At 38.6% G+C, this 27498-nt stretch overlaps 1 protein-coding gene and 1 long non-coding RNA gene across 4 annotated transcripts; one reads left to right on the forward strand and one right to left on the reverse strand.

The window, feature by feature from the left end:
- Positions 1-798: 798 nt before the first annotated feature.
- smarcad1a (SNF2 related chromatin remodeling ATPase with DExD box 1a) lies at positions 799-13288 on the reverse strand. Of its 2 annotated transcripts, XM_008418411.2 has the most exons (24): positions 12826-13288; positions 12313-12451; positions 12085-12214; positions 11574-11643; positions 11032-11126; positions 10845-10943; positions 10537-10615; positions 10305-10421; positions 9550-10202; positions 8821-9017; positions 8287-8377; positions 7500-7599; positions 7305-7364; positions 7062-7137; positions 6820-6955; positions 6595-6726; positions 6230-6325; positions 5322-5439; positions 5118-5233; positions 4317-4505; positions 4106-4224; positions 1897-2079; positions 1679-1788; positions 799-1399 (listed from the first exon to the last, which is right to left on the reverse strand). In XM_008418411.2, exons 1-24 carry the CDS (start codon positions 12929-12931, stop codon positions 1338-1340), a joined length of 3273 nt encoding a protein of 1090 aa, XP_008416633.1. In that variant the 5' UTR covers positions 12932-13288; the 3' UTR covers positions 799-1337. The 2 variants fall into 2 exon arrangements, with proteins under 2 accessions (XP_008416633.1, XP_008416634.1); XM_008418412.2 differs by lacking the exon at positions 10305-10421.
- On the forward strand, positions 13025-18548 carry LOC103470186 (uncharacterized). 2 transcript variants are annotated; one of them, XR_534466.2, is made up of 4 exons: positions 13025-13113; positions 15170-15299; positions 16992-17095; positions 18232-18548. It is a non-coding gene; the product is annotated as an uncharacterized LOC103470186 (long non-coding RNA). The 2 variants fall into 2 exon arrangements; XR_534465.2 differs by lacking the exon at positions 16992-17095.
- The last annotated feature ends 8950 nt before the right edge of the window (positions 18549-27498 follow it).

Here is a 27498-nt window from a genome sequence, read left to right on the forward strand (position 1 = left end):
CCCCCCAGGGGGCGTTCAGAGGACGGCAGGAGGCGCTGGCGGACATTTTTACAAAAGGGGGGCACTGGGATGCCTTTGGGGGGGCGTTTAGTCGAAGGTAAACTTTACACCTTAAATGCACAACAATGCCAGTTTAGACTTTGAGCAACTTGGTAAAACTGTATTGTGCAACATTAAATTATGCTCAGCTGCAACTGTATCGATGGCAGCTCTTCTTCTATTCAGAGTTTGTTAGCTTGTGTTAGCTTATTGGCACAGCTCCGTTCTTCTGTTACTGGTAGCTAAAATCACGATACCCTCACTGTGTATCCCTCTGAAAAATGAACCCATTTAAATAAAGAAATAAAGAAATCCCTCCATGGGTGATACCACGATAGAGCGTTCATTTTATAGCGTGCTGTAAGTGGTCCGGTATGAAACAGGGGGGATAGAACAACACAGCACTTTTAAATTTCAATAATCAGAATGCAGAAATTGTTTCCATTGTTTTAAAAGGTTTAAGTCAGACTGCCTTTTCCCCATCGATACGTTTCACGATGACCCCTCACCTTAGGGGCTTAAAAAAAAGACGAGCACATTGCGCAAAACTCTGAAACAGGAGAAGCGGGACATAAAACGGAGCGACGAACTAGATGTGAATTATGGCATAAAAACAGAATCCGATGCTGAACAGTGAAAAAATTAACACATGATGTGAAACGCATGACGATTAGGCGGTGCAGCAGGTGATGAGTGAAGATTATTCGTCTTATCTTATTTGTCTTATAATGGATAAATAATAAAATAAATCTAACAACAGATTATTGCAAAAAAGTTTATTGTAAGTTCAAACATGAACCTTAAAACATACAAAGGACTTAGGAAAGAACTTTTACAGTAACACCTGTACATTTACAATGCATTGGCCCCGAATACAGTACATGAACAGCTGCCTTGTGAAAGTATCAGTCTCTTACCTGAAGGTACTTTTTGCATGCATCATGCTTTCAAAATGATCCTATTTTAAAACTTTTGGTAAGTGTACTTTAAACAGAAACTCAAACCAAAATATATGAATAATTATGAGCATGACATGTGAAATGAAGTGATTCATTTTTTGCTTCCCTTTTAATACTAAACCCTTTATGACTTCTACAGCTGGCTGACGCAGCAAAACATGTACAGAGCCTGGAAACAAAAAGGCAGTTCACATGTGGGGGGAGAACGGAGCAGGTAAAATTGTGATTTAGGCACAGTTACCGTGCTACAGCTCGTTTCAAGGCAGAATATTGTTGGCAGCAGCCTGCATACAGTCACAAGACTTCATCAGTTCAGCCGAGTGTCAAGGCTGATGTTCTTCACAATCCCAGAGAGGCTTTGAGTAAAGAGGCCATATCTTCAGGAATGCTTCCTTCATCATCTATAGAACAATTCATAAGCAATTCAGTAACCCACAAATTTACAGAGTACCTAATAAATATATACATCTCGTTTATCAAATATCTTTTTCACACCATGTTGGTGAAAATATTGTAGTATTGTCAAGAAAAACTGTAAAATGTGTCAAAGCCTCTGGTGTTATCACAAATTACAGTCTTGCTTATTCTAATTTCAAGTTAAGTGCATTCTCCTTAACAGTTGCATTGAACTATTGCAGAAACAGAGAGCGATTACGTCATCTATTTGCAGAGTGCCTTACCTTGGTCAGCAGCAGTCATGTCCTGTTCCAACTTTAGCTTCTTCTGTCCGAGCTGCAGGATGCAGTCCTCTATGCTGTCCTTACTGATCAGCTTCATCACCTGTACAGTCCTGCCAGTCACAAAGATGTAAATCACCCAATAAATACATTCTTATTCTTCAGTAACTGTGTTGATGGACGACCAGATAGAAACGATAAGCCGATGTGGTCATTCTAACCTGGTCTGGCCCACGCGGTGACATCTATCCTCTGCCTGTTTGTCGTTGTAGGGATTGTAGTCGATGTCGTGCAGGATGACAACGTTGGCAGAGGTGAGGTTGATGCCGAGCCCACCGGCACGCGTCGATAACAGGAACACGAATATGTCTGGGTCTGTGTTGTACTCGTCAATCAAAACAATCCTGCAGGAGAGAAATTATGAGCAGTTGGAAGATACTGCAGTGTTTAGAAGAAAACCTTAATGCAGAGATTTATTTAGAAAAATCCTGAGCTAAGATCCTGCATGTTGGTCTTCATTAGATAAATCTTTCAACAACAAACTTGAAAGTTACTTTGAAGTTATCTTAGAGGTCGTTTTTTAATGTTAATGCCAATTCTAAAAAATATGTAGCTTTTTAAAAGACTCCAGGCTTTGGTCCCACAGTATATTTTTCCAACTGAAAAGGCCAATATTGAACTTTTAGTACTATGAGAAATAATGAAACTATAAAAAGAAGACAATTATTAATATCCACAGCTTCTTTAACATTTCAGCCAGCCCACCGGCTGATCACCTCGCTGCAATGATGCACTAATTTGTGCAAAAAGATTCTCAAGCATATATAAACACTCGGTTATGACTTTATAAAAACAAAAGTTTTACTCTGCTGAATTTAAGTTTTCCTATTATGTTCCAATATCTTGAGATGCACCTGCAGCAGAGATATTACCTGTTTACCAATGGAGGACAATGAGGCTTCCATGTGCAGAATAGCATCAGGTATTTTTTGCAAGATTTTGATTAGACAATATATTTGTTGAGGTGAAGAAAAAAGATGTTTTAAAGAGGGATAAGTGGATAGTTGTAGTACGATGTGAATAGTATTTGGATTTAAGAGATCAAGGTCGGAGTCGGTGTGTGAAAATGGACCTTACCACCGGGGCCGCGTTTCATTGGCTAATGCCCATTTTACGTCACAGCGCAGCTACCACGCACCTGACGGTCTCACAAACGCAAGCTACTGTAGTAAATAGATGCTAATGTACATTGTGGACTAGCAGACCGACAAAGTTTTTGCGTCAGGACTCAAAAAAGAATGATTCTCCACCGTCAGTGGGGTATCTGTACAGGCGACATCAGGTATCCTGATCGTATTTGTGGAACTAAAATTCACAGATTTCCAAAATCTTAAATGGAAAGCCTTGCTTGGATCAAAGCTTGTGCACGACCACATTTGCAGCTCAACCGTCATAGGATCAATAAGAACAAAGTGTCTGCTGGCGTAAGTATTATTGCTTTGCTTTCTTTGTGTTTAATGAATGAAAAAAAGAAAGTCAATAAAAAACATCCATTATAAAAACCTTTTAGCCAAGTACAGCATAATGGCAGTACCGATACAACTTCTACACCTTGAAACCTGTCTGTTACAGTCTTACGTTAGCTGAACAGATCAATATGCAATGTGTACCGTATCTGACATACATTAAAGATTTTATTTTACCTGAAAAGGCTTTTTACTAAACTGYAATCGTGTTAGCCACGCTAATTGTGTTAGCCTCCGAGTACCGTGTATCAGGCCTAGGCACATACGAACATTTGACAACAGAAATCACCCTCAAAACCATGAATGCCCGACTTACCCAGCCTTGCAAGAACAATAGGCATCAGTGATCTTATCCACAGCTATATTTATGCTGAGGGTCTGAGGATCTGCTGTTTTCTTCATCGACTGGTAGCATTTAGCTGTGACGCGCACAATCTTTGAGGTATCGTGTGGCTCAAAAACCTTGATGTCGTCCAAAAAAGATGACATGAACTTGCTGGTTCCCCTGTCCATTGTCGTGGCTGATATTTTTTGAAAATCCGGCAGAAATGCTACACTAATCGACTCAAATACTCTGCAGTGAGTCAGTCGAAATGAAATTACACAAAGAAACTAAGCACCGCAAGGCTTTGTTTGTGAGATATGCAGTCACGTGAGACTTTCGAGGGGCTTTTCTGGGCGGTGCTTGGTAAGGTCCATACAACCAAACTGCAGCACCACAAGGTCCATCACTGAATGTTCTTCTGATAACATTCATGGGGGAGAACAATAATATATCACACCACACAGAGAGCCTTTCCCATTGTGTATTGTGCATTTCTCAGAAGCTTCATCATCAGCTTCATATCATGCTGGTCACATGCGATGAGTTGTCAGTATTAAAACATAAACAAATGTCCCTGACCTGTCAGCTATAGGAGTGGATCCATCCAGTCTGACGTAACGATGCTGTAGATGTTTCAGGAGAACTTCCACAATGTCCAACATCATGGTAAACTGACTGAATAGCACCACTCTGTCTCCCTGCAGAATGAGAGAAAAGCTCAAATTTTCAGTGTAAATAAAGATTGAATGTTCTCGGTTATGCGTCACAGAAACAGTTCAGCAGTAGTGACCTGGCTTTTTAGAGAGGCCAGCAGCTCTTTTAGGTGGAGGAATTTCCCAGAGTCGAGAAGGAGACTGGTGTCGAGCTGGAAGGAGCCGATAGAGGAATACTGCTGACACAGACGATGCAGCTCGAAATCTGACATCACCTCCATATCTTCCTGAATCAAAGCAGCACTGGCGTCGTGGTGGGTTGGCTCCTGAGGAGAAAGAGAGAAAACAACAGTGGGAGGAAAACAAGATGTTAGAAAACGAAACATCGATCAAATGAAGGTGAATATTTACAGGCATCTCAACTTCAGGAGAGTAAAGTTAAAAACATTTGTTATGTCAAAACTTTGTTTTATTTCAATCAAGCAATCAATTTTAGCTGTAAAACACCTTTCATGTTAGAGGCAGCTTGCTGGAAACACATAATAAAGGGCATTTCTGAACTGGGTTTGAACCATCCAGGGTGACAGTCTGCAGGTGCAAACACCAGAGTTGTGAAGTCAACTAAACTGGTGGGATCCTCCCTTTTCCTCCCATCTCTGTAAGAGGGCTGGTGGACATTAAAAAGCAATGTACCTTCATTTTTCTTCACTTCCGTGGACTAGCCACGGTAGTCACTGCTCATATTCTTTGCTTAATTTCTTAATAAAATAATAATCAAAATGCATTTTGATTTGTTCTTGATTGACTCATTATTTCACCTTAGGCAAGACTTATTTCCTTAACACATTACAACGGCAGAATTATTTAAGGTTCATAGTTTCAGTTTTAAGAAGAAAAAAGAAATCAAAAGTGAGCTCTAGCAAAGTATCAGGACACACCTTGAGCATAAGTTGGCTCATAGCCTGAAGCTTTTCTGTGGTGTAGTACTGTCTGTGAAGAAGAGGATGGTTGGCCATCTTCCTCAGCTGCATCATCACATTGCACAGCTCACGCTCTAAAGGAGAAGAAATGTTTGTAGTTCATTATGTTATTAATAAAGCCCAGATACACAAAAGGAAGCCTGCAGTTGAAATGAGTCTTACTCTCTCCATTAGTGGTGCTCTTTAGTTTCTTTAGCAGCGCTTCGTAGAGAACCTGCTGTTTCTCGCTCATGGAGCAGAACTCGATCTTTTCTTCTTTGGCCGGAAGCTGCTTGAGAACCTGGAACCATCAACACGTGTCAATAAATGTTCTTTTTTTTTTTTTTACAATCCAGTTGCAGCCAAGACACAAAAGGAAAGCACAATTCTTTAGGATAACAGTGTAAATAAAATGAAGTAATTTTATGTTTTAGGAGAAGCAAATATTTTAATTCCCTTTTTTTGGCTAAAAATTTGCTTCATCGGCTCAAGTAAAGAGCTGATGTACATGTTAAGTAAAGAGCTGATGTGCATGTTAAGTAAAGAGCCGATGTGCATGTCAAGTAAAGAGCTGATGTGCATGAAGCACATCAAAACTATAGAACTCCAACCATATTCACTATGTAAATTAAAGCAGCGATTACTCAGAATTTTGTAATGCTGCTGACATTGGTCAATATTGCAATGAAGACATCAATTGTAATATATGACTATTTTCTTCTCTGCTTCTATCACTCAGACTTGGCCATTTGTGCAATGTCTGATGTGAACATTGACTAAATGCAAGATTATAACACTTAAAATACACCAGCCAACAATCATTGCACTGTAGTCACATTCAATATGAATATTAGAACTATATTTGTAGAACCACAGTCAACACTTTTACAGTTTAACAAGAATGAAAACACAGGTCAGACCCTGTCGGCCAATAGGAGCACATGATGCATCCATCCTAACAAACTCATTTAATTTGCCGTCCCTCTTCTACAAGCCGTCAACAGCTTCATCCATACACCACAATGTCTTCACACAATCACATGGAGTTTGCTTAATGTCTGATAAATATCTGTCACTTCTAATGAACTCACCTCATTTTTGACTCGTCGCAAGATAAAGGGTTTCATGATGAGTTTGGCTTGAGTAATTCGATCCCTCTCAAATCGACTTTGTTCCTCATGAGATTTCTAATGAGAAAAAAGAAAAAAACGAGTCAAATTTCATAAAACTATTTGATTATAAATTCTACATTTAAACCGGCAGCTGGTATAAAAAGTCATTACAGCTGAACAATTAAATGTGACAACTAAAACCAGATGCTCTTCATCACTGTGTCCATCATCATCGCAATGGTTAATATACATCTACTTAACAGGGAAAATGTCTGCAAAAGTCTTTCCTAGACGGCCAAAGAAACTAAAGTGGAAACATACCAAGCATGTATACTGATACTGACCATAGAAAACATCTTGGAGAGCTGCATTGTGGAGCTGGAGAACATGGTAGGCATTATGAAATTCAACAGCGACATCAGCTCTAACAGGTTGTTTTGCAAGGGAGTTCCTGTCAGCAGGAGGCGATGCTCGGCCTGCAGGGAAAAACAGAGACCATTAAATTAAATTTCTTTGGTAAGAAATGCAAATTCCATAAAACAGAGGAAAAAATGCAAAGGTCAACTTACATTAATGGCCATTAGGTGGCGGTAGCGCAGACTGTTCATGTTCTTTAACATGTGGCCTTCATCAAAGATGGCATATTTGATAGGCAGCTTACGAAAAAGAGATCGATCGCTGTCGTTCCCTATGGCCAAGTTATACCTGTGAATGAAATAAACAGCAAGCAACAGTTACAAGAAGAATTATGCTAAAAGTCCATCAAACTCAACAACAGCGATTTCCATTCAGACTCAAAGTGTTTGCTTACGTCGTCACAATCACGTTAAAATGGACTTCCCCGTTCAGGATGTCATGTTTGAGGTAGCGTCGCTCTTCCACAGATCCTGTAGAAAAGAACAGCACAGAATTATTTTCAGAAGGAAAGGGCATCAAATATATAGAATATTAGCATAGCATTCATATATGCAGCATATAAGAAAAAAAATTATATATTGAAACAGTACATATGAAAAAGGTGATTTTTTTTCTTCTGTGAAAACATAAGGCTTACCATAATAAATAAGAACTTCAAGAGCTGGACACCACAGCCTCAGCTCTCTAACCCAGTTATCTGAAAAATGGAGACAAGACAAGAAACATTTTTCCGAGGCAATACGTGAGAAAACAAGATATTTAAAACTAATATTTGTATATTGTTAGAAACTGTATGAGAAAATGTAGCATTTTATGTGTGGAGGTCCTTTACCCAGGGTGGAGGAAGGCACAGTGATGAGATGAGGACCTTCTATTCCGTTCTCATACAGCTGAGCAAGAAATGCTATAGCCTGGATGGTTTTCCCCAAACCCTGAGAGCAAGAAATGTGAACGGGAAATGGACATGGTGAGAAAAATATACAAAAACACAAATGTGGCGATATTTAAAGTTCTCCTTTTGGATTACATAAACGTTGCAAAAAAAAAAAAAAGCATAAACACCAACTATCTTTCTAATTTTAAATAAAAAACAGTTTCTCTTTTCAGATGCGTTTACGTCTGTGTAATAAACACACCTATATGTGCTATAGAGCAATCTCAGTGTCAGGCAATAACTGGATTAGATCTAGTAAGACTTGATTCAACATATCAAGTATTTTACTAATTCTGTAAATCTTTTCAGAGACATTAAAAGTTTTATCACAAAATTATGTGGGAAAAGTAACACAAAATAAGAAAATTACAGATGTCCAACACTGTTCTTTTTTTTCACAGAACACTTGACTGTGAAAACAAAATCAGTGATTAGACCTTGACTTGTCGATCTTGGTTATCGATGATCACAACCAAAACAAACTGACTGGTGTTTAGTCTGCCCAGGCTTTCCTTGTGAGGAGAAACCAGGAGAGCTGGGCAGGAGGTCATCTTGACATAAATGTTACTTTCCAAAAGTCAACAGGCTCGAGAGTAAAAGATCTAACCAAGTTTATTCCATTATTGGGCATTTCAACAGAAATACTGGCATGGCACTACATTAAATCCACCAAATGTTTCCATACCATTTCATCAGCAAGGATGCCACTCAGTTTGTGTTCATTCAGAAGCATAAGCCACTTTAGACCAATCAGCTGATACGGTTTGAGCTGCAACCTGAAAGGGGAACAATAAGTAAGAAAAGTAAACAAAACGCACTTTTATATGATGCATAAAAGATTTTTACTCATTAAAATGTAGCCAATCCAAATTCGTAAGGCAGCTTAAACTACAAACTATTTTGACAAGCTTCTCAACAAAGTCGAGTTTAATTTTGCTGCAGTTTGTCATTTTATAAATTGTTACATCTTTTGATTTCTTTTATTTTAACTCTAAATATCTAATCCTCTTTTACAACAGTCCGAGACAGAAAGTTGATTTTTCTTTCATACAAGCATCTGACATGAAAAATGACGTAAAAAGAAAAACATAAAAAACTTGTTTTACTATAAACTCAAGCCTACACTCGCCCTGCATGGTGTAGAGACACGGGACAGTTGGCACAAACTGGTGCAACATTTTTTTTTGTAAATTAATGGTCAGTAGTGAATTTTACTTACTGGCTGTTAAGTAAACTGGGCTGTTTTGTGGAGCCAGTCCCACTCCCCATCACCTCTGTGACCTGTTTCACCATTTTTGTGGAAATGGTCCGACATTTAGACATGAGTCCAAGGATAACCTTCCTTTCTTTGAGGACGACCTTGCAGCCGTGCATCAAATCATCTGAGAGTCCGTTTCCCTTGTGGAAGACATCCCACTGAGGAGGAAGATCGTTATTTAGTAGCTTGCACATTACAGAATGTATGCATGCTGTGTTTTAATCTATTTATAAACAATTCATGCTTTAAACGATATTAAAAGTGGACAAAGATTTGCAAAAGTAAAAGTTACAGGTAAAAAAAAAAAAAGGTTAAAAAAAAAAGGTTTCTGAAACATAATTTCAGAAACGTCAAACACTAAATGGATGACTTTTTTTCTAAAATATTTCTCCACACAACAGCATTAATATATATTGTTACAGTGGGTTTGCACTGCAAAGTTAATGACTTAACTACATTAATAGAAAGAAGGAACCATTAATGTAGAATATATACAAGTAGATATGAATCTTAATCTACTTAAAACTTACAAAAATAAAAACGAAGATGCACTTTATTGTGTAAAGCCTGCAAACTAGCACACACACACGGAATAGTTCAAAGTATTTCCAAATTAATTTGATTGATGCAGAATGATTACGTGCAAGTTACGGCTGATTTCTGTAAGAACCAACCAAACATAAATCTCACCAGGGATTCCCAGCTGTCAAAGGGTCTCAGTTCCACGATCCTCTGGGCCTTTTTAACAGAACAGCCAGAAATCAGCGACAGTTCGTCTATTGAAGCATCCTGGAAAAACGCAAGTATTTCATCTTTCACATCCTTCTTGACATTGATGCTCTCCAGCTCGTCGTCAGAGTCCTCAAACTCGCTTGTTACTACGTCCTCTTCATCATCATCAGAACTGATTTGTTCTTCAGCAGCTCGTGCCTTCTTCTTTCTCTCCGCCGCCTGCTTCTTTGCGAGTCCCGTGTCGCTAGAAAACTTGGACAAAACCTGGGAGGCCGAGGAGGAAGGTGAAGCCTTTGAGGTGGATGAGGTAGAGGTTCGCATACGAGAGCATGATAAAAACGCAATCTCTGAGTGCATAGTATGAATGTTAGCATTGAGTTTGGAGGCTTTTGAGTCCTCCGGCTCCGACTCGTCTTCACTGTCCTTTGTATTATCTGTGCTGTTCCCATTTGCTTTATCAACGTCTCTATGGTCTTTAGGATCCTCATGATGTGCTTCTCTTTTTCTTTTAGTAGACTTCTGAACATTTGAGTCTTTGTAATCTCTGATTGACCTTTGTTTCCTTTTTGGTTTTGGCTTTTCTGAATTATCAGAGTCGGTAGAACTGTTTTCTGTCAAAAGAAACAGACTGTTCAACAACGCATTCTGATTACAAGAAATTATTGAAGAAAATATACATATATTTAGTTTCAGTCAAAAAGTATTCTCTGCACCTGTATCTGTACTCATCCTATCTGATTCACTGTTATCCTCTGAGTAATTCCTGGTTGATTCAGCTTTGCCCTTTGATTTCTGCTCTTTTGGAATAACCAAGCTGGTGCTACTATTATCTATCAATTAAATAAACGAGAGAAAGTTTGAGTCAGTCAAGGAATTACTGTTAAATATCAAAACTATAAAAAGGTAAAAATTCGGTTAGATCCAGACAATTGGCTGGATTCATACCTGATTCTGAGAACATCTGAAGAACCTGCAGAGCTTCTTCCACATCCCAGTTGTGCTCCTGAAGCACCATCCTCAACTCCTAGACCAGCAACATCATCAGAAGTGTAACAATAATAATAATCACCACCTTTCAATTACTCTCTCTTTCTTTTAAAGTATTTTACTTTGGGACAATTACCTAAGGCATTCAATGCTTTGATTCACTAGACCTTATGTGACCAACTAATGATAAATTTAAACTAAAAAGAGACATAAAATGGCTTCAGTTTAAAAAGCTAAACTCCGTCAGATTTGCTGTGTGTCTTCACCTCCTTGTCCTGGTCCGGAAACCGTTTCTGGAGTTTTTTCACCATGGCCTCCTGCTTTTCCCAGCTTGGTTCTTCCCCTTCGCCCTCTTCATCAGAGACCTATACAATGAAATTATGCCTAAAAGTCCAAAGCCTTGCCATCTACATTAGGTTCTTAAAGGTAATCAAAAAGCTGTCGTGTTCTTACCAAAGACGGTTTCCGTTTTTTACTCGGTTGAATATCACCACTGTCCTGAGAACAGCTGGATCCATCCTGCTTTCGCTTCTTGCCATCATTTGGAGCTGAGAGGACAAACAGGAAGTGATGTCAAAAGAGGTCAAAGGATTGACATTAGAAGCATTTAGGCCAGGGGTGTCAAACTCCAGTCCTCGAGGGCCGGTGTCCTGCAACTTTTAGATGTGCCTCTGCTGCACCACACCTGAATAGAATAATTTGGTCATTAGCAAGGCTCTTGAGAACTTACCTACACAAGGAAGTAATTAAGCAATTTGATTCAGGTGTTTTGTACCTGTGGCACATCTTAAAACTGCAGGACAGCGGCCCTTCAGGACTGGAGTTTGACACCCCTGATTTAGGCCTTTAGGCAGAGGTTTCCGTTTTGACCTTTTCTGCATTTAAAATATTTGGTCTATGGCTTTTTATGAATCTCCATCAACATTTTTTTCACTCCAAAAATTTGTGATTTCTGTTTAAAATTAGATTTTAAAGAGAAAGTGAAAAGTATTGACCTTCTTTGTCCCCAAATCTTAAAAGGCAGACAGCTACAGCGCCCTCCAACGTGCTCGTACTCCCACAGACCTGAAAGCATCGGAAAAACAGTGAGCTGAACAAATCAATAACATCAATCATTTTCTTCCGCAAAACTAAATTAAAGCAGCATTAAATTACAACAATTTTTGATTATAAAAGCTGCGTCTTCATGTCACTCTGGAAACAAAGATCCATTTCAAAACCAAAGTAATATTAAAACAGTTACAAGAATATTCTTATATTATTTATTATTGTAATGTCAAAAAATAACTGGGATAAGTCAGTTATATGTGCAACCTGTGGTTTAAATAATGAGAAGTGCAAACGAGAGAGAGTGAACATCATGGCAGTAGAAGACAATATGGAGAATAAAATGTGAATTTTTTGGTTTTATTTTGCTTTACTGAACAGTAACCTTTGTCTGAACCTAAAATAAAAAATAACCTCAATCATTTTCTCTAAATAAATAACAGCTGGACCAAGTCTCACCTCTACAGCTTCAGTTCTTGGTAGTTGAGGAAACAATTCCAGTAGTTTGTTTATCTTCTCATCCATCTCCTCATCCTCGTCATCTGTATGAAGTGGTGCTATATCTTTTGGTAGCTTCTGAACTGAGCTTCTGGAATCAAAAACATCTCTGTCAGTCAACAGTCAGCAATGTCAGAGTAATAAAATGCAACATGTTAAATTCATTTGAGTTTACAGGGAATCACATACTTGTTCTTTGTGGGAATTTGTATTTTTGTGTTTGGCTCGGCCATGACATCATCTTCCTCCAAATCTATGGTAATGACTTCTTCAAAAACCACACCTCGTGCGTGGGACTTTGCCGTGGCTTTAAATGATTTCATCTGAGCTGAAAAACAAACGACCACGTTGGCATCTAGTCAGTACATGAGAAAAGTTTTTATTTAAAGTGAATTGCCAATCACAGGCGGAGTTTACATTTAAAAAAATAACCTCTCATGTAGCATCAGTGCTGATGCTAATCTTAAATGTAACTGTATACTTGTTGGGGGTGGAAACGATTTTACTCAGACAATCCAACATGTGCATTGATGCATTTTGATCACATCTCTGCTTTGCAACGTGAGAACCACATGGACTCAAGACTCACGTTTAAAAGATTGCAATATATCTTTTTACCTGTGTCACTAAGATTAATCGTCACAAAGTCAACCATTTCCAGTGTTGGCTAACAACAATGCATGCTAGTTTGCTGCTAGTTACCTGGCTTGTTCTCCTTTTCAGAATCCGGACTTTTGGACACGCAACCTGGATCTTTGTTGGCTCCCTTCTTCTCGAATCGAAAGCGGTCTAGATTGAACATACTCATTTCAGGTAGTCTTATATGTCTGTGACGGAAAGCGGTAGCCCTTTGTCTACTTTTACTCAGCCAGTATGTTCTCTGTTGTGTCTAGCGCATCATCATCTACGTCCCCGTTAGCTAACGCGACGATCCAGCTAACTAGCGTCAGGTGTTAGCGTACGGGCCAGGAAGAAAATTGAGCGCAGGCGGTGAGTTTTGAGCTTTGTCACTGCTCTGTTTTTGACCGTAGCGCTTTAAAACCAAATTATAAGGAGCGAACTTCATAAAAAAAAAAACCCACAACAAAAAAAAAAATCAATACTTGAATAATCTGTGCTCCACAAGGCGAAAAGCCGGTTTCCCGCTAAGTCAGGCAGCTAGAAGGAACTGATGATTGGTCAGGAACATAAGTGGGCGGGAATTACACCATCGGGTCAAGATAGTACTCTACATGGTACTTCCGTTTTGCGTCCCTGCATGGATAAGCCAGTTTGGGGTGGATGGATATGGAGCATTTTTCCAAATCAATAAATACGGGTAAAGTATTTCCAGTGACAAAAGGCATTGTTTACTGCGTTCACTTGAATTCTAAATGGCACAAACGTCTCAGTAAATAGAAAAATAACAGAAGAATCCAGCTTCGTTCAAATAAGGTGTCTCGTTTCTCATATTTCAGTTAAAAAATATTTTTTCTTCATTTAGTGAAGTTACTTAAAGTAGGCATAGTGTCCAGAATTTTTTAATGAAGTAGGATTTTCTATAGTTAATGAAACTACTAGACCTTAAAGTAAATTTTTCCCCAAAAATTTCTCAAATAAAAGTAACTATGTCAATGTGAGTAGTTTACTGCCCACAATAATAGCAATAACTCAATAGCGTTAGGTTAGTGCTTATAACCCAAAGTCAAACAGGCAAGAACCAAAACAATTTAAGATTCCAGATGTGCGTAGCTCCTGCTGGACTCGGATACGGCGAGGAGCGCCATCATGTGGGAGGAGGTGGAAACCGCAGCTTCTGTGCATCCAAAGGCGTTACAACTGACCTGAATCTGGCACCGCTGATCGGCCAGCCCAGACAGGCTGGTCGATGTTGTATATCAACAAATATTTTGATCTAATATTTTAGTACACTTGAAATAAGACAAAAAAAAACTTTCAGGTGGCGTTTATATATTAATTACTCCTGAATATTGTTTTAGAAATGTTTAGTTCCTCTCTCAAATTTCCTAATTTCTTATAAGTAAAATAAAACTGCCAATGAAACGGTACTTCTTTTTAAATCAATATTCAAGAATTATTAACTTAAACGGGCTGATAGATGTAACTGATGAGTAACTTTTAAATGAGTTTTGCCTCATTTCAAAGTGCACTGAAGATGTTTGCACTGTAGAAACTAGACAACAAATATTTGGTAAGATTTTGTGTTTTTTTTTACCAACATCAACATTAAAGAAAGTAAAGCCTTGAAATGTTTCATGTTATTATGGATCTAATCAGTTTTTATCAGACGTTGTTGTGTTAGGTGCTTTCAGATTTGTGTCAGCCAGCAGGGGGCGCAGCTTCACCACTTGACATTCCGTTTATTTTGGAGATTTCTCACAGATCCAACTGGAATTTGCTGCAGCACAGGTGTCAAACTCCAGTCCTGGAGGGGCACTGCCCTGCAACTTTTTGATGTGCCTCTGCTGCACCACCTGAATAGAATAATTAGGTCATTAGAAAGGCTCTGGAGAACTTATCTACACAAGAAGGAGGTAATTAAGCCATTTTATTCCAGTGTTTTGTACCTGTGGCACATCTAAAAACTGCAGGACAGCGGCCCTTGAGGACTGGAGTTTGACACCCCTGTGCTGCAGCGAACAGAGAGTTATAGATCAACATCAAACCCAGTTCCTGTTTGTTTGCTTGATGCCGTTATGAAATCTTAATGATCTTTATGTGAGAGACACCAAATTTAGTCAGAATACACTTTTACTGTTTATGTGTATTATAGTTCACAGGTACCCCACCCAATTTGTTTGTTTATTATAAGTTCATTCTTCATTGTAGTTTGTTCATTCCTTCAGAACTTGTTTTTCTCTGTCTCCTGCCTTGATCCTTGGTACTGATGTTTCCTAGATGTCATTGAATGCGACTGTTAATGCGTGTTCCTTGAACGTCCCTTTTTGCGAGGCGGCGCTGTTTGGTTCTGCTGAGGAGCGTTAGGCACCAGCTGAGTTTTTGTGTTAAAATTATCTGAAAATAAGTGCAAAATTTCTTCACATAGAAGTGACCACACCAGTACAGTGGCTGAATGATGATGATTAGGTTGGGCCTTTTCATTCGAATATCGTAGCAGCCACTACAGCCCCTTCCTGCCGCCTTACTGTCGCCCTAACCATTGTCATGGAGACCATGTAAGTTATAGCATAGCGTGTGTGTATATGTGAGCATGTATGTGTGTTAGAGCTCAGGCCCGGACACAATAGGCGGACTGACACAGAGTCTGATAGGGGTCATGACCCCTCGCAGCGGGAAGCTCAAACTGTGGCTCCTTGCTTCTCTTCTGTCTCCCAATCAAGTTCTGTGTGGGTGTATGTGTTTGTGTCTTACCTCTAATAAATGATAACGTTTTTTTTTTGTTTGTTTTGTTTTCATGTTAACTTTTTTAACTTTGCCAGATCAAGTTTGTTTTAAACTGCATGCCTGTGTGTTTAGACAAACACACAGACATGCAATTGTGTGCGCAGCACCTCAGATAAATCACAAGGTTGCCCTAAAGCTGTCACTGGTCATTACCATGCACAGACAACACACAGTTATTCACAAGCTCATAAAATATTACAGTGACCATGTTCGTGGATATTTTTTGCTGGTCATATAAGAAAAGAAAAGCAACAAGGTATTTACGTGAAGTTTTTTGCTCCTTTAGAAAATGGAGTGTTAGCAGAACTTTGCCACCCAAAGTTCTGCTAACACTTTGGGTGCATATACATATGCATAAAACTAATTTCATAAGAAATAAGCATACATGCTGCATCTACTATTACCCCCAAATATATGCATTGTCCCCAAATGCACTAATTTGGGGACAATAATAGATGCAGCATGTATGCTTATTTCTTATACTGTAGGTCTTGATGGGGTGGTTTTATCCACGCGACATGTAAAAAGGTTGCAAGAGCAAACCTAAATTATTTAATGTAATCATGTTTGTAATATTACATGTTAGACTTGGTTTTACATATAACAATGGGGATGTCTGTTTATGTGTGAATTTATAAATGTGACCCATCTATGGTGTCCTAGTGGTGTCGTCACAGTGTCTGTCACCATTCAGCCACCATGGCGCCCAACTTGGCCGAGACCCGACGGCGGCAGGGAGCACCTTGTCGCCGTGGTAACATGTCTGGGATGCAACACCCCTCCCATCCTAAGAAATGCATGCATTCAAAAACTCAGAAAATGTTTCTCTAAGGTTAAGTAGTCTTTGATGTTAAAAAAAACTAACTCTTGAGGAGCCAAAAACAGACAAGGAATTTCATGTTGATATCAAATCTGGTTAAGTCCTCCATTACTCTTGGTCCTTCTGGGACCACAGATATGAAATAATGTCTGGTAGTGTTTTGTAATATTTAGTCAGAATTATATTTGTTTTCCTGGGGAATTTGTACTAAGCACAATCAATTCCTTGGTCAGCTCTGAGCTTCAGATTTTCAGCAGGCAAAATTATACCAAAGACACGAGCACATTCTAATGGTTTACTGCAGCAATTATGTTCTCAAAATAATGAATAGTGAAATTCGTTTTCCTGGTTTAACCATTCTCAACTACTTTTTGGAAAATGTAGACCTTCAGATCTTTTTTTTACTGTACACTGTACAACATTTCATTGACCTTTACAAAGGAAAGATGTATAGCACCAGTTTGCAGGTGGGAAAATTGCTCAATTTTAACTTCAGTACCTGGACAGACTGAAGTATAAGTTCAAAGGGGTTTAACTATTTTTTTCTTATTGAAGCAATTAGTATTTTTCTGACTGCTTTTTGATGAAGCACAGTTATAGGGTTCACTATTGAAAGTTGCTCTTTGATCCTCTGGCCTTGCAGATATTTAGGTCCCAAGTACAGGCAGGAGGCAGGCACAATCAAGAAGATCGCAAAGAAGAAGAAATGTAAAGAGAAATGACAAGGAGCAAATCAGTGAGGCAAGGGTATGGAAACACGTCGATCTGACAGAGACTGCAAGTAAATGAGCAGTACAGGGTCAGTGAATCAGTGAAAAGGTTTCAGATCAACTGAATTTTGAACAGCTGAGGGGAGCTTAAACTGAGTCAAAGAGGTGGAAAGGCTAGAAATGACAGAGATTACATAAACACTACAGAGAAGCATAGAGGGAAGTCACTGAACAAGATAACCACTGAAAAATACAAATGTGCATCCAGGACATATAGGCAAAAAGAACAAAAACAAAAATACTAGTCAGCAAAATCCCACCAAAATGGCACAGTAATCAAAAAGTAACTAAACAAAATCCCAGTCCTTCATTTTATGTCTGCTTTACTTAAGAGTCATGTTCTTCATCTAGGGTGTCAAACTCATTTTTATTTTGGGTTATATCAAGATCACAAATATCCTCAAAGGGCTACTTCTCACAGCTTGTATTGATAAAACTGTTAACAAGTTGGCTGTCTATGTATTCAATACATCCTTCTTCAATATGAAATAATATTGGACATCTTTTCACATTGATGTCATTTCAAATATACAAGAGAAAAATCTGTTTTGATTTGACTGGTAAGGTAATATTCAAACACATAACCGTTATCTTGAAAGTCTAATAGTCTGTAGTCTTTCGCATTTTGAAGTGGCTAAGAGACAACGGTCTTTGTCTCAGGTAATAATTTTATACAACAGTTAAACAAGCTATCACAGATGACTAATTGAAAGTTCCCAGACACTGTGATCAAAGCAGAAAAAAAAAGAATGAATTTTTAAAAAAATGCTCTGATAGTATTTGTAGGAACTGTTCGCCTGTCAATATGAGACTTCTTTTACTATGAAGTCTAATACTTGTAAAAGGTTCAGAATGTGATTATACTACAGACTCATTTATTGTAAAATGCTTCACACATTTCTATCTGTGCTGCCAAAAAGTGTGGAAGGCACTGTGTCCAATATAATCTAACCCTAATGCCTTACCTTTATAACCTTCAGGATGATTGCATTAAGACACACACCTCTCGGAAAGCTGCTGTCGGAAAACGTGTCAACCACTCATTGGACTTCTTTTGTGGAGCTTTTGTCTAGTCATCACTCATGTATCTACTCTTTCTGTCTGCATGCAAAGAGCAACAGCAGCAGGGGAGAATTCCCGTGTTGTTGGAGGTGATGGCACAGAGCAGCCGAGGCAACCCACCAATCCTGAGAGAGACAAAGACTGATCCTACTGGCTGCCTTACAGAACATCAGTCAAACCGAGCTTTGTTAGCGCTGCATTCCTCCATGCTGTCCTCCTGTTTTCACTCCTTAATAAAAAAAAAAAAGTTAATTAATTTTATATCTCAGAACCCCCTCACGTTTGCTTCATGAAGTGAAATGCTTCTCCTCCCGTCTCCCTATTTATTGTAAGGGGAACATATTAATGAAGGGGAATCACTATTAAAACGTTGCTTTTTCCTCAGTTGAATTTCTGAATAGTTTAATCATCCACGGTTTCAATGAATGTAGAAATTATTGCCTTTATTTGGCGCTTTTCACACAATCTCAGTGTTTTAATTAGGCTGAAAGAGACACTCAGACAGACAGGGGGACAATGACTGATCTCCCAGCTGCTTAAAAAAAACATTATTCAAACAGAACAAGTTTGACTGTGTGTGTCTTTGCACTTTTCTCCAGAAATTATGCTAATTACATATTTGTCAGGCATGTAATATGTTGTGTGATTTATTATTCTACTTTGTAAACTGGTGAGGGTTTGTTTGCCATAGTTAAACTATGCTTGATATCTTCAGGTTGAGCATTTTCTTGTGCTTGATTCCATGTTTTCATTTTAAATCAGTCAACTTTGACTTTATTCATGTTCACCAGTTATCTGAAGCCCTTTAATTAAATTCTGATAGTATAATTACTTTTCACTTGACAAGGTTGGTTGATAGGAAACCCTTTATATCTCTGAATGTTGCATTTGCTTTGAGTAAGAGTACTTTAATGCTCTTGCAGGCTAGTTCCTAACACCAGTGTTGGAGTAAAGTTTGCATACAGTTATTCACCAAGCACTTTTTTTAACTAGCATGTCTAGTTAAAAAACACACACACTGACTATGGTCTCAGTAACTGCATATAAACAATAAAATTAAATGAGTGCCTTAAATTATGAGCTATTCATCTGCTGTAGCCATAATGTTTATATAACCTTAAATTTTTCTGGTCTGGATCGGTTGTACTTAGTCAAATGTCTCAGGGTTTTGAAGTTGAACTGGTGGATGAATCTGCAATGGGGTGGGATTACAAGGGTCATTTCAGCCAAAGGTTTTAATGGTAAATGTAAATGACGTTTCTCCAATTGAAGCGATCAGATGTCGAAAGGACTGTGAGCGAGAGCATTTCTGCATCTCACTTCCCTACAATAGGACAAATCCCGCAAGCGCAGCAACAAACGCAAGTCCAGTTCAGAGACGACGTGCAAATGAGAATTGCTTTTTTTTTTAATTAAAGGTTAATCTGAGGTAATTGTTTTCCTCAGCTTCCTCACTAACACTAATTAGCATCCATTTCCATAAGGATACGTATGGGGCATCCAAGAAAGAAACTGTTACTCTGTCTGGGGAGATCGCCTCAGCAGTTTTAGCAGAAATTGGAGTGACATGACGGTTCCCACCCACTTTTGAAGAGGTACTCCACTCAATGGAAAGCAACCAGGACTGGAGTACAATAGGGCCTGGCTAAAGGGGGCCAGTCTGGGCCCTGAAGTGCAAAAAGCCCTTGAGTGTTAGAATGGGAAAGAAAGTGGATTCTGGTGACTGGATGACTTTGAACATGCCATGTTTGCTGGTGTCAGACATGGTGGTCTGAGTGTGCCAAAAAAAAAGGTGATATATTGAAATTTTCATTCTCAAACATCTCTCTGGGTTATATAGATTAGTCTAAATAAATAAATCCAGYGAGCAGTAATTGTGTGAACAAAACACCCTTGTTAGTATCAGACATGATTAGAACCATTATCTGGACTAGCTATGAAAAAGGCAACAAATGCACAAATAACCACACATTACAGTCACATTTTGTGGAGTACTATTGATGTAATGGTGGGTTGACCTTTCCTTGGTACACTTTGGGCCTCCAAGTTCTAATTCAGCATGATTTAAAAACTGTAGCTTACCCAAGTGTATTTGCTGACAATGTCCTTCTCTTTATGACCATAGAGAACCGGATTTTCTAATGACTCCAGTAGAATGATGCACCTAATCACAAAGCATAAATAATCCCCAACAGTGAACGCCAGTGGCCTCCAGAGTCACCAGATCTCAATTCAACAGGGCACCTTTGGTATGAGGTGATAACTGGAGATTAGCAGCAAATTGGTTGAAACTGTGTGATGTTATCATGCCAACATGGACCCAAATCTCTGTTTCTGGCACTTATATGAATCTTTGTCCCAAAGAATTTAGGCCTTTCTGAAGGCAACATGCCAAAGTAACATTTGTATGCATACAAGGTTATCCAGAGGGAAGTAAGTTTGGGGGTAAAGAAAACTGAAAAACCTTTCCAGTATTAGACGAGTTATGACAGCTATGAAGGTGTGAATTTCTGTGTGTGTGTGTGGGCGTGTGTGTGTGCGTGTGCGTGCGTGCGTATGTGTGTATACCATTCAGTTCATTTTCTAAACTGGTTAGGAAGTTTAGAAGGATTAGATGGGAATGTCAGCACAAGATCAGCTCCCCTGCTGGTCGGCACCAGCTGGGGGTCGAACTCCTCAGAGACCCCGATGCCTCTAAATACGTGTGTTCGACGAGACTCGGGAAGGAGTGTCTGTGCATTTTCACTATGCGTCATAAACATGTTTATGTCTGTGTGAAAGTTAGGGGGCATTGACTGTTTCCCTTTTCCAGGGGCGAGGGAGGTTATTGGTATGACATCGTCAGCTGTGTTGAATTGTGGGAGAAAAAGAACTGACGCGACGGGAGCTGATGTCTGACATGACCTCTCTCAGCATGCACGCCGCAGGGAGCTGGGAGCTGTAAGCTGTAGGCTGACTGTGTGTGTTTGTGTTTTATTCGCTTTAAGTTGGCAATAGTTTCGACTAGAAAGTGAGCAACAAACACACAACAAAAGAAAACTTTTCTTCCACTAGTCCTGCCTTTCTTTCCTGGTTTTCATTACAATATCTACATGAACATCACTGTGGACTTTTCAAGATTTGTTCCTCAATCCATATTTGGTCTTCCTATTTTTGCTCTTGGTGTCCTCCTCCTCCATATCACATGTCTTTCATAACACACGACTTTTTATTTCATCCTCTGCAATCTCTTCTGAAGGCATACTTAGATTGGTAAAGTAAGCGGCAAGGTGCAATGCCTCCTACTTGCCCAATTTCCATTCTATCACTTCATGTATTTCATGGATCCCTACTTGAATCCTTTCTCCTATCTTTTTTTCCCCCTCTCTCCTCTGACTACGTAGTCCAACACACACACAGGAACACACACTCCTGCATGCCTTTTCTATTCATTGTCTCTCCTCTTTGGGTCCAGAGCTTTGCCATCAGCCTGATAAGTGCCAACAAAGCCTCCACTGTCTAGTGTGACCCTCTATTCTCCTCCCATCTCTTCTCTTTTTCTCTTATTCTTCCTCCATCCTGGAGCCCTCAAGTAAAAAAGTAAGAGAAGGGGAATGCTGTGTTTGCACATGCTAAAAGTTATGTCATCATTTTGTGTTCATCACGTTGGGATCGTAAATTATAAAGACATGTAGCATGAATTTAGAGAAAACATCTCAAAATCTTACTGAACATTAAAATCACGACAGTGATTCTAAAACTGACATTTCGCATTCTTCCTACGTTTTTCCTTGCCAGAAGTGATTGTTTTGCCAAAATCACTTCTGCCAAAAAATGCTTAGGCTGTTATATTAGAAAGGTTGCAATTTTAAAAAATGTATACCATTTTGAAGTTTTTTTCTGATAATACTTCACACTGAGAGACATAAACGTTATATATAAATACATTTAACGACAAAGCAATTCTTGACTTAAGACCCTAATTAAATTAAACTTATTTAAATCGTAGATGTTCTGATGCAATATTATTCTTTTTTTATATACATTTTTTAAAGAAACTCTATATAAAGTCTCTCTCTCTCTCTCTCTCTCTCTCTATATNATAATCAGCCCATTTATTCTCCACCATTCCTACAGTACATTAGTCGGCCATTCAGCCTGTCTTTCTAACCACCTATCACAAAGTCAGGGTACTAATAGCACCCTGCTTTCCCTCCTTCTCCAATTATGAGAAGAATAACTGAGGGAACTTGTTTTCCACTCCACTGGTCTCACTTATCCTCATATGACTATCACTACCGATTAGTGTGCATGGAGTTAAGTATGTCTGTGACTGGCATATCCTCTTCCTTGAGCTGTTATCAGGTTAGATCTGTGTATCTGGGGTTCTCTTCATCTAGAGGTCATGTTTTCATTTGGCCCCAATCACTTCACTGACCGATAAGACAATTTGTAAAGCTGAAATTAGAGAAGACTTTTTTTTTTTTTTAATCAGGAGAGGACACAGGAAGAAGAAGTATGATGAGCGAAACACACAGATAAAGACAATGGCATTTTAATCAGTAAAATAAACATAAAATGTCCACTGTGTTTTTAACAACTCTTGTAAGTGAAAGGTATCGTTTTATTTATATATATATTTAAACTTATGGTATTTTAACACTTTATTGAAGATTATAAGGATTAATCCCTCAATCACTGTCTACCTTTTACTAAATAACATTAAGGTAAGCCTAAACTACAAAATAAATGTACATCGTCCATATGAGGAAAAGGTCATTTTAAACTTCACTCTGGGCTGAGATTAGAAAGAAACAGGAGCTGCTCTTCCTCTAACTTTTCACCAGAATGTTGGATCATACAGAAAAACATTTTTCTGTCAATGTAACCTGGAATTTTCAATTATTATCAAAACACACAGTGATGGGCCATTTTCAGCTCACTGGTGCTCGCCTCTAAATTTATTTGAAGTCTCCAGAAACTTTAAATTTTGTGATGCAATCCAATATGTTGACATTTTTCACAACAAGTAAACACGACAAATAAACAAAAATGGTGAACTACAAAGTGAACTTTGTTGAACCACTGCTGCAAAATCATGAACATGTAATCTGCCAATGTTATTGTTATACATGATGAGTTTGGGGTTATAGGTCAGGTTAGAGGTTGGACTAACACAGCATTTTCACAAAAGAAACAGGAATACACAAGGACAACATTTTCACTCTAAACCTGTTTTGTTGTTGTTGTTTTTTATCACAAACTAGGGTCAGCAGATGCTGAGGAGTATGATGTGGCTCCAACAGACACCTGGCTGGACAAACAGTGTAAATCTCAATTCAAGGAGAGTGCAGTCCTGAGAACACTGTGAAGGACATTAAAGATCCCAGAACAAGAGCTTGAGATGAAACCCCACCATCCCAAATAGGGGAGTAAGAAGTGGATGAGAGAAGAATTACATAGACAGCACATTCTTCCTCTGAAATGTGGTTCATGAGGATCAGATTCAGCTGTAAATATTTGCTTTCTTTGGGTTTTAAGAGCAATCCATGAAAAGAAGTGCATACTTCCAAACAAGCAGATTTCTGAATAACTTAAAATTGTACTCAGTTCTCTTTGTTTTCTTTAAACGCCAACATAGTACATGCAGGGAAAGAAGGTGTTGGTATTCAACTGGCTACTTCTGGACCTTCTCATCAGTATTCTCTCTCCCTCTCGAAGGGCTTCCCACACCGGCGATAGCTAATCTAATCACCTCCTCTGCAGCCTCACATAAAGCCTCCAATAGTCCAGCCGTGGCTCCCTAATCGACATGTTATTGCCCGCAATCACATTTACAGCACAGAGGCAAATCTTCACACAATGCGATTGTGTCGGCTGCTAATCCAATCAGGCCTCCCTTGCTTTTCTTTTCACTCTGTGTTTCATCTTCAAAAACAAGGTGACAGTGTTTTAATTTTCATTCTTTGGTTACTCTCCATCAATTCAGCTCACAGTTGAGTGTGGAGGAGCTTATGGGGCCAGACACATGTAGGTGCTGGTTATTGTACAAGCTTTTCATTTCAGTCCCATAGGAGAATGAAGCATGGGATTTAGGGCTTGGTATTATATGAAAAGAAATGTTTTATTTTTGGTTATTGTATATTCAGAGCTGCAGTATATATTGATTAGACTGGGAATATTTGTTGAAGCCTACTGATGCGGCACTGACTGTATTGACATTAAAAATGGATTCAGCTTCTCTGGTCAGTTTACAATTAAGACGTTTTAGACAATAAAGAAAAAAAAACAACTCTGGCATTACAAACATTACTTTTAGGATTATGATTTAAATGTTTAAACATATTTAAGCATAGCTGTGGCATTAACAAGCCTTTTAGGTGTGGCAATGAGTTTAAAAGTGCAATTTTACACTTTATACCACAGCAAAAGCTGTGCATTGGGTTCTTCCTCCATCACTCGTTCATCCTTATTTTTATCTCAACCAATCATCTCCAACATCTTATCTTGCTACATACCGTTCCACAAAAAGCTCAACTCAAACACAAGCGTTCTAGTGGCAATAATAAATCAGCTTCTCTCAAAGCCAAATAACTGGGATTCATTTGATATGATGTAGAATTGATGGCACATATTCAGTAAGAACATGTCAAGTTATAAAGTAAATTATATATAAAAAAAAAGACATCTATCAATAAATTCATCAAAAATCATTGGTAGTAACCTTATAATCTTGCTTAATTATTAATGAAAGACCGTGGACACAAATAAACACATGGCCCTGCTCTACACTGCTTAAAAGAGCTGTTGAAGTCAGGTGGCCAGTAGACGCTCCTGATTGGACCGCCTCACTCTCTGGGGAAAGAATGTGTGGATGTGTGCTTCAGTGTGTGCTTCCCATCTCCAGCTCTCTCTAGGTCAGAGTTCTTGACACACACTAACACCCAGCGGGGCGACAAAATAATTAACTCAGACTGCGATTGACAGACAGTTCATCACACTGACATATGCGCACACAAACGGAGGGTTTTGCTTTCCCATAATCAGCAGAAGTGACAAGACAGACGCCTTGCATACTTGGGCATTGTGGAAAAAAAAAATGAAAATAAGAAAATAGCATGAGATAAAGTTTTGCTAATGAGAAATAAAATGTCTGACAGAGTTTACAGTTCAGCTAAAATCTTAATGACGCAAGGTCGTGTCCAATAATTTATTTCAAGGAAGCATTTCTAACCATTTTAATTGTTAAAATTGTTTTCAGATTTGTAGTTTGTGGTTTTAGATTAGACTTGCCTAAATAAATAAAATCTTGCACAAGACAGCAGAGAGTGCCATGGAAATCTACTGAATTCGTAAAATATAGTACAGAAACATCCACATATTTTCAATGCTTACTCAAAGTAAAACAGCTTGTTGTGATATGAAGATTTTTTCCATGACTATATCAGCAAAATAGCCTACAAAGTAGCAATTCATATAGTGAATCTGTAGGCCACTTGCCTACACATAAGTATGAAAACATTTAAAGATCATAAACACATGATGGATAGGAATGAAGTCAAAATACATATATAAAGCCGATGCACACTAGTGCTTTCATTTAAGATTTTGAAATTATAATATGAATAGACTGCAAGTCATTTTGTGCATGAATGTTAAGCTTGAAGAGCAGCATAACTTATGCTGTCAGACAACTTTTGCTGTGAGTTAGATAGAAAACATCTCTCTAAATGTGTAAGCATCTCTTATTTTGTTTTGTGATAAATAGCTGCATCACCTGGTTCCAGTTTAAACAACGTCTGTTCCAAATGAATTAGAGAAAAACATTCTTAAGCATCTAAACTTCAGGTGAAGTATTTTCTCAGCTGCTCCAGTTCGAAACTAATTTAAACAATGATAGGCAGTTATGGCTTTTTAGCCTAAACAGCATGTTTTCCATTTGCAACTACATCCTTGTTAATTTGCATTCAGATAGCTACAAGAAATTTTAAACAGCTTATAATCTTGTGCAGGAGGGAAAAAGGTAAGATTAAAAAGTAGAGAAGAATAAGGAGAGGAAAAGGAAGGAGTATCCTGTTCTTGGAGGTACTGTAACACTGGCTGCTCTGTTTCAGAAAGCATGTTCACCTTTGAAGGGTGCACTTAAAAGTGTGGGTGTATGTGGGGTGGGGAGGACGTGGTAAAAGTGGGTCTGAGTGGGTGGATAGGGGGTAACCTGTGGATTGAAATGGTGTGCCTCCCCTCGCTCGCCCTCCATCCCCTTGATTCTGAGAGGTCGTTTTTCTCTACAGCCACAAAGGGAGAGGAGTCGGATTGCGCCGGCACATTCATGAGCCCACTTTGTTTTCAAATGGTTTTGTTTAGTTGTGACACTGTAGACATCCAACACCTTCCAAGAATCTGAACTCTACTGTGGGGGGAGCACAGAGGGCAGGTGGGTGGTGCACAGTCGCAAGTTGAAAACGAGATAAAGCAAAGGAAATTGTTGGACATTAAAATGAATTTTCTTTCATATGTGGCCTCTCGTGCCAGTGTTTGCTGTTTATGAAATAATCCTTTTTGTGCTCATCTTCCCAGCATGTGTGAGCAGCCTTGTTCCACATATCGGCCTCCCTTCCTTGGACGTCCTTGTGCAGAAAGGAATTCATGCTGCTTACGTTTTTTTCATCATAGCTACCTGCTTAAGCTTTTACAACCAATAGCAGGATATGAATCACTTACATTTGAGCGGACTTGCACTAAAAAACTAACATGGGATTACATATGGACATTGCTATGACTTCCTTTCCTGCCATTCTATTGACATAGCTTATTACTGATGCACAAATATCCACACAGTGAAAAGTCATCCAAACCTATGATTAAAAACAAAAAAAAAAAACAACACATAATTTTAGTCAAATGATTGGGTTTTTTTTTTTACTGAACTTTGCTATAGTGCAGATATACTTTGAGACATTCTGAAATTATATTACAATGGACCCTAATATTTGCACAGGTTAGAGAACGCAGCTTCCAGCGCACAGCTAAAATCTGCAGTCTTCAAACATGCATAGAACTGCCTATTTTAGTAGTTCAAACACCAAATATACCTTGATATGTATTTATATTAGTATTAGCACTACCAACGATTCCTCTGAAACTAATAAATATATTTATTAGACCTGTATACAAGTGTATGGTTTCTGCTCTTGGGGGTTCAGCTAATCAGTGCTAAGAAAATTAGAGCTACTCCTCAACTGGCTGATGTGTAAACATCAGCCAATAGTAGCATCACACCTAATTATTTTAACTTACCAATATGCATTTTCTTTTGAAAAAAATAAAAAAATAAAATTA

The sequence above is a fragment of the Poecilia reticulata genome, linkage group LG9, assembly GCF_000633615.1.
Source record: "Poecilia reticulata strain Guanapo linkage group LG9, Guppy_female_1.0+MT, whole genome shotgun sequence".
Lineage (NCBI taxonomy): Eukaryota > Metazoa > Chordata > Actinopteri > Cyprinodontiformes > Poeciliidae > Poecilia > Poecilia reticulata.

Coding starts and splice junctions, on each gene's coding strand:
- smarcad1a (XM_008418411.2), bottom strand. CDS start 12,931: ATGAGTATGTTCAATCTAGACCGCTTTCGATTCGAGAAGAAGGGAGCC. Junction 10,422..10,536: donor TCAGATGTTCTCAGAATCAG/GTATGAATCCAG, acceptor TTTAATTGATAG/ATAATAGTAGCACCAGCTTG. Junction 1,400..1,678: donor CATGACTGCTGCTGACCAAG/GTAAGGCACTCT, acceptor ATTGTTCTATAG/ATGATGAAGGAAGCATTCCT.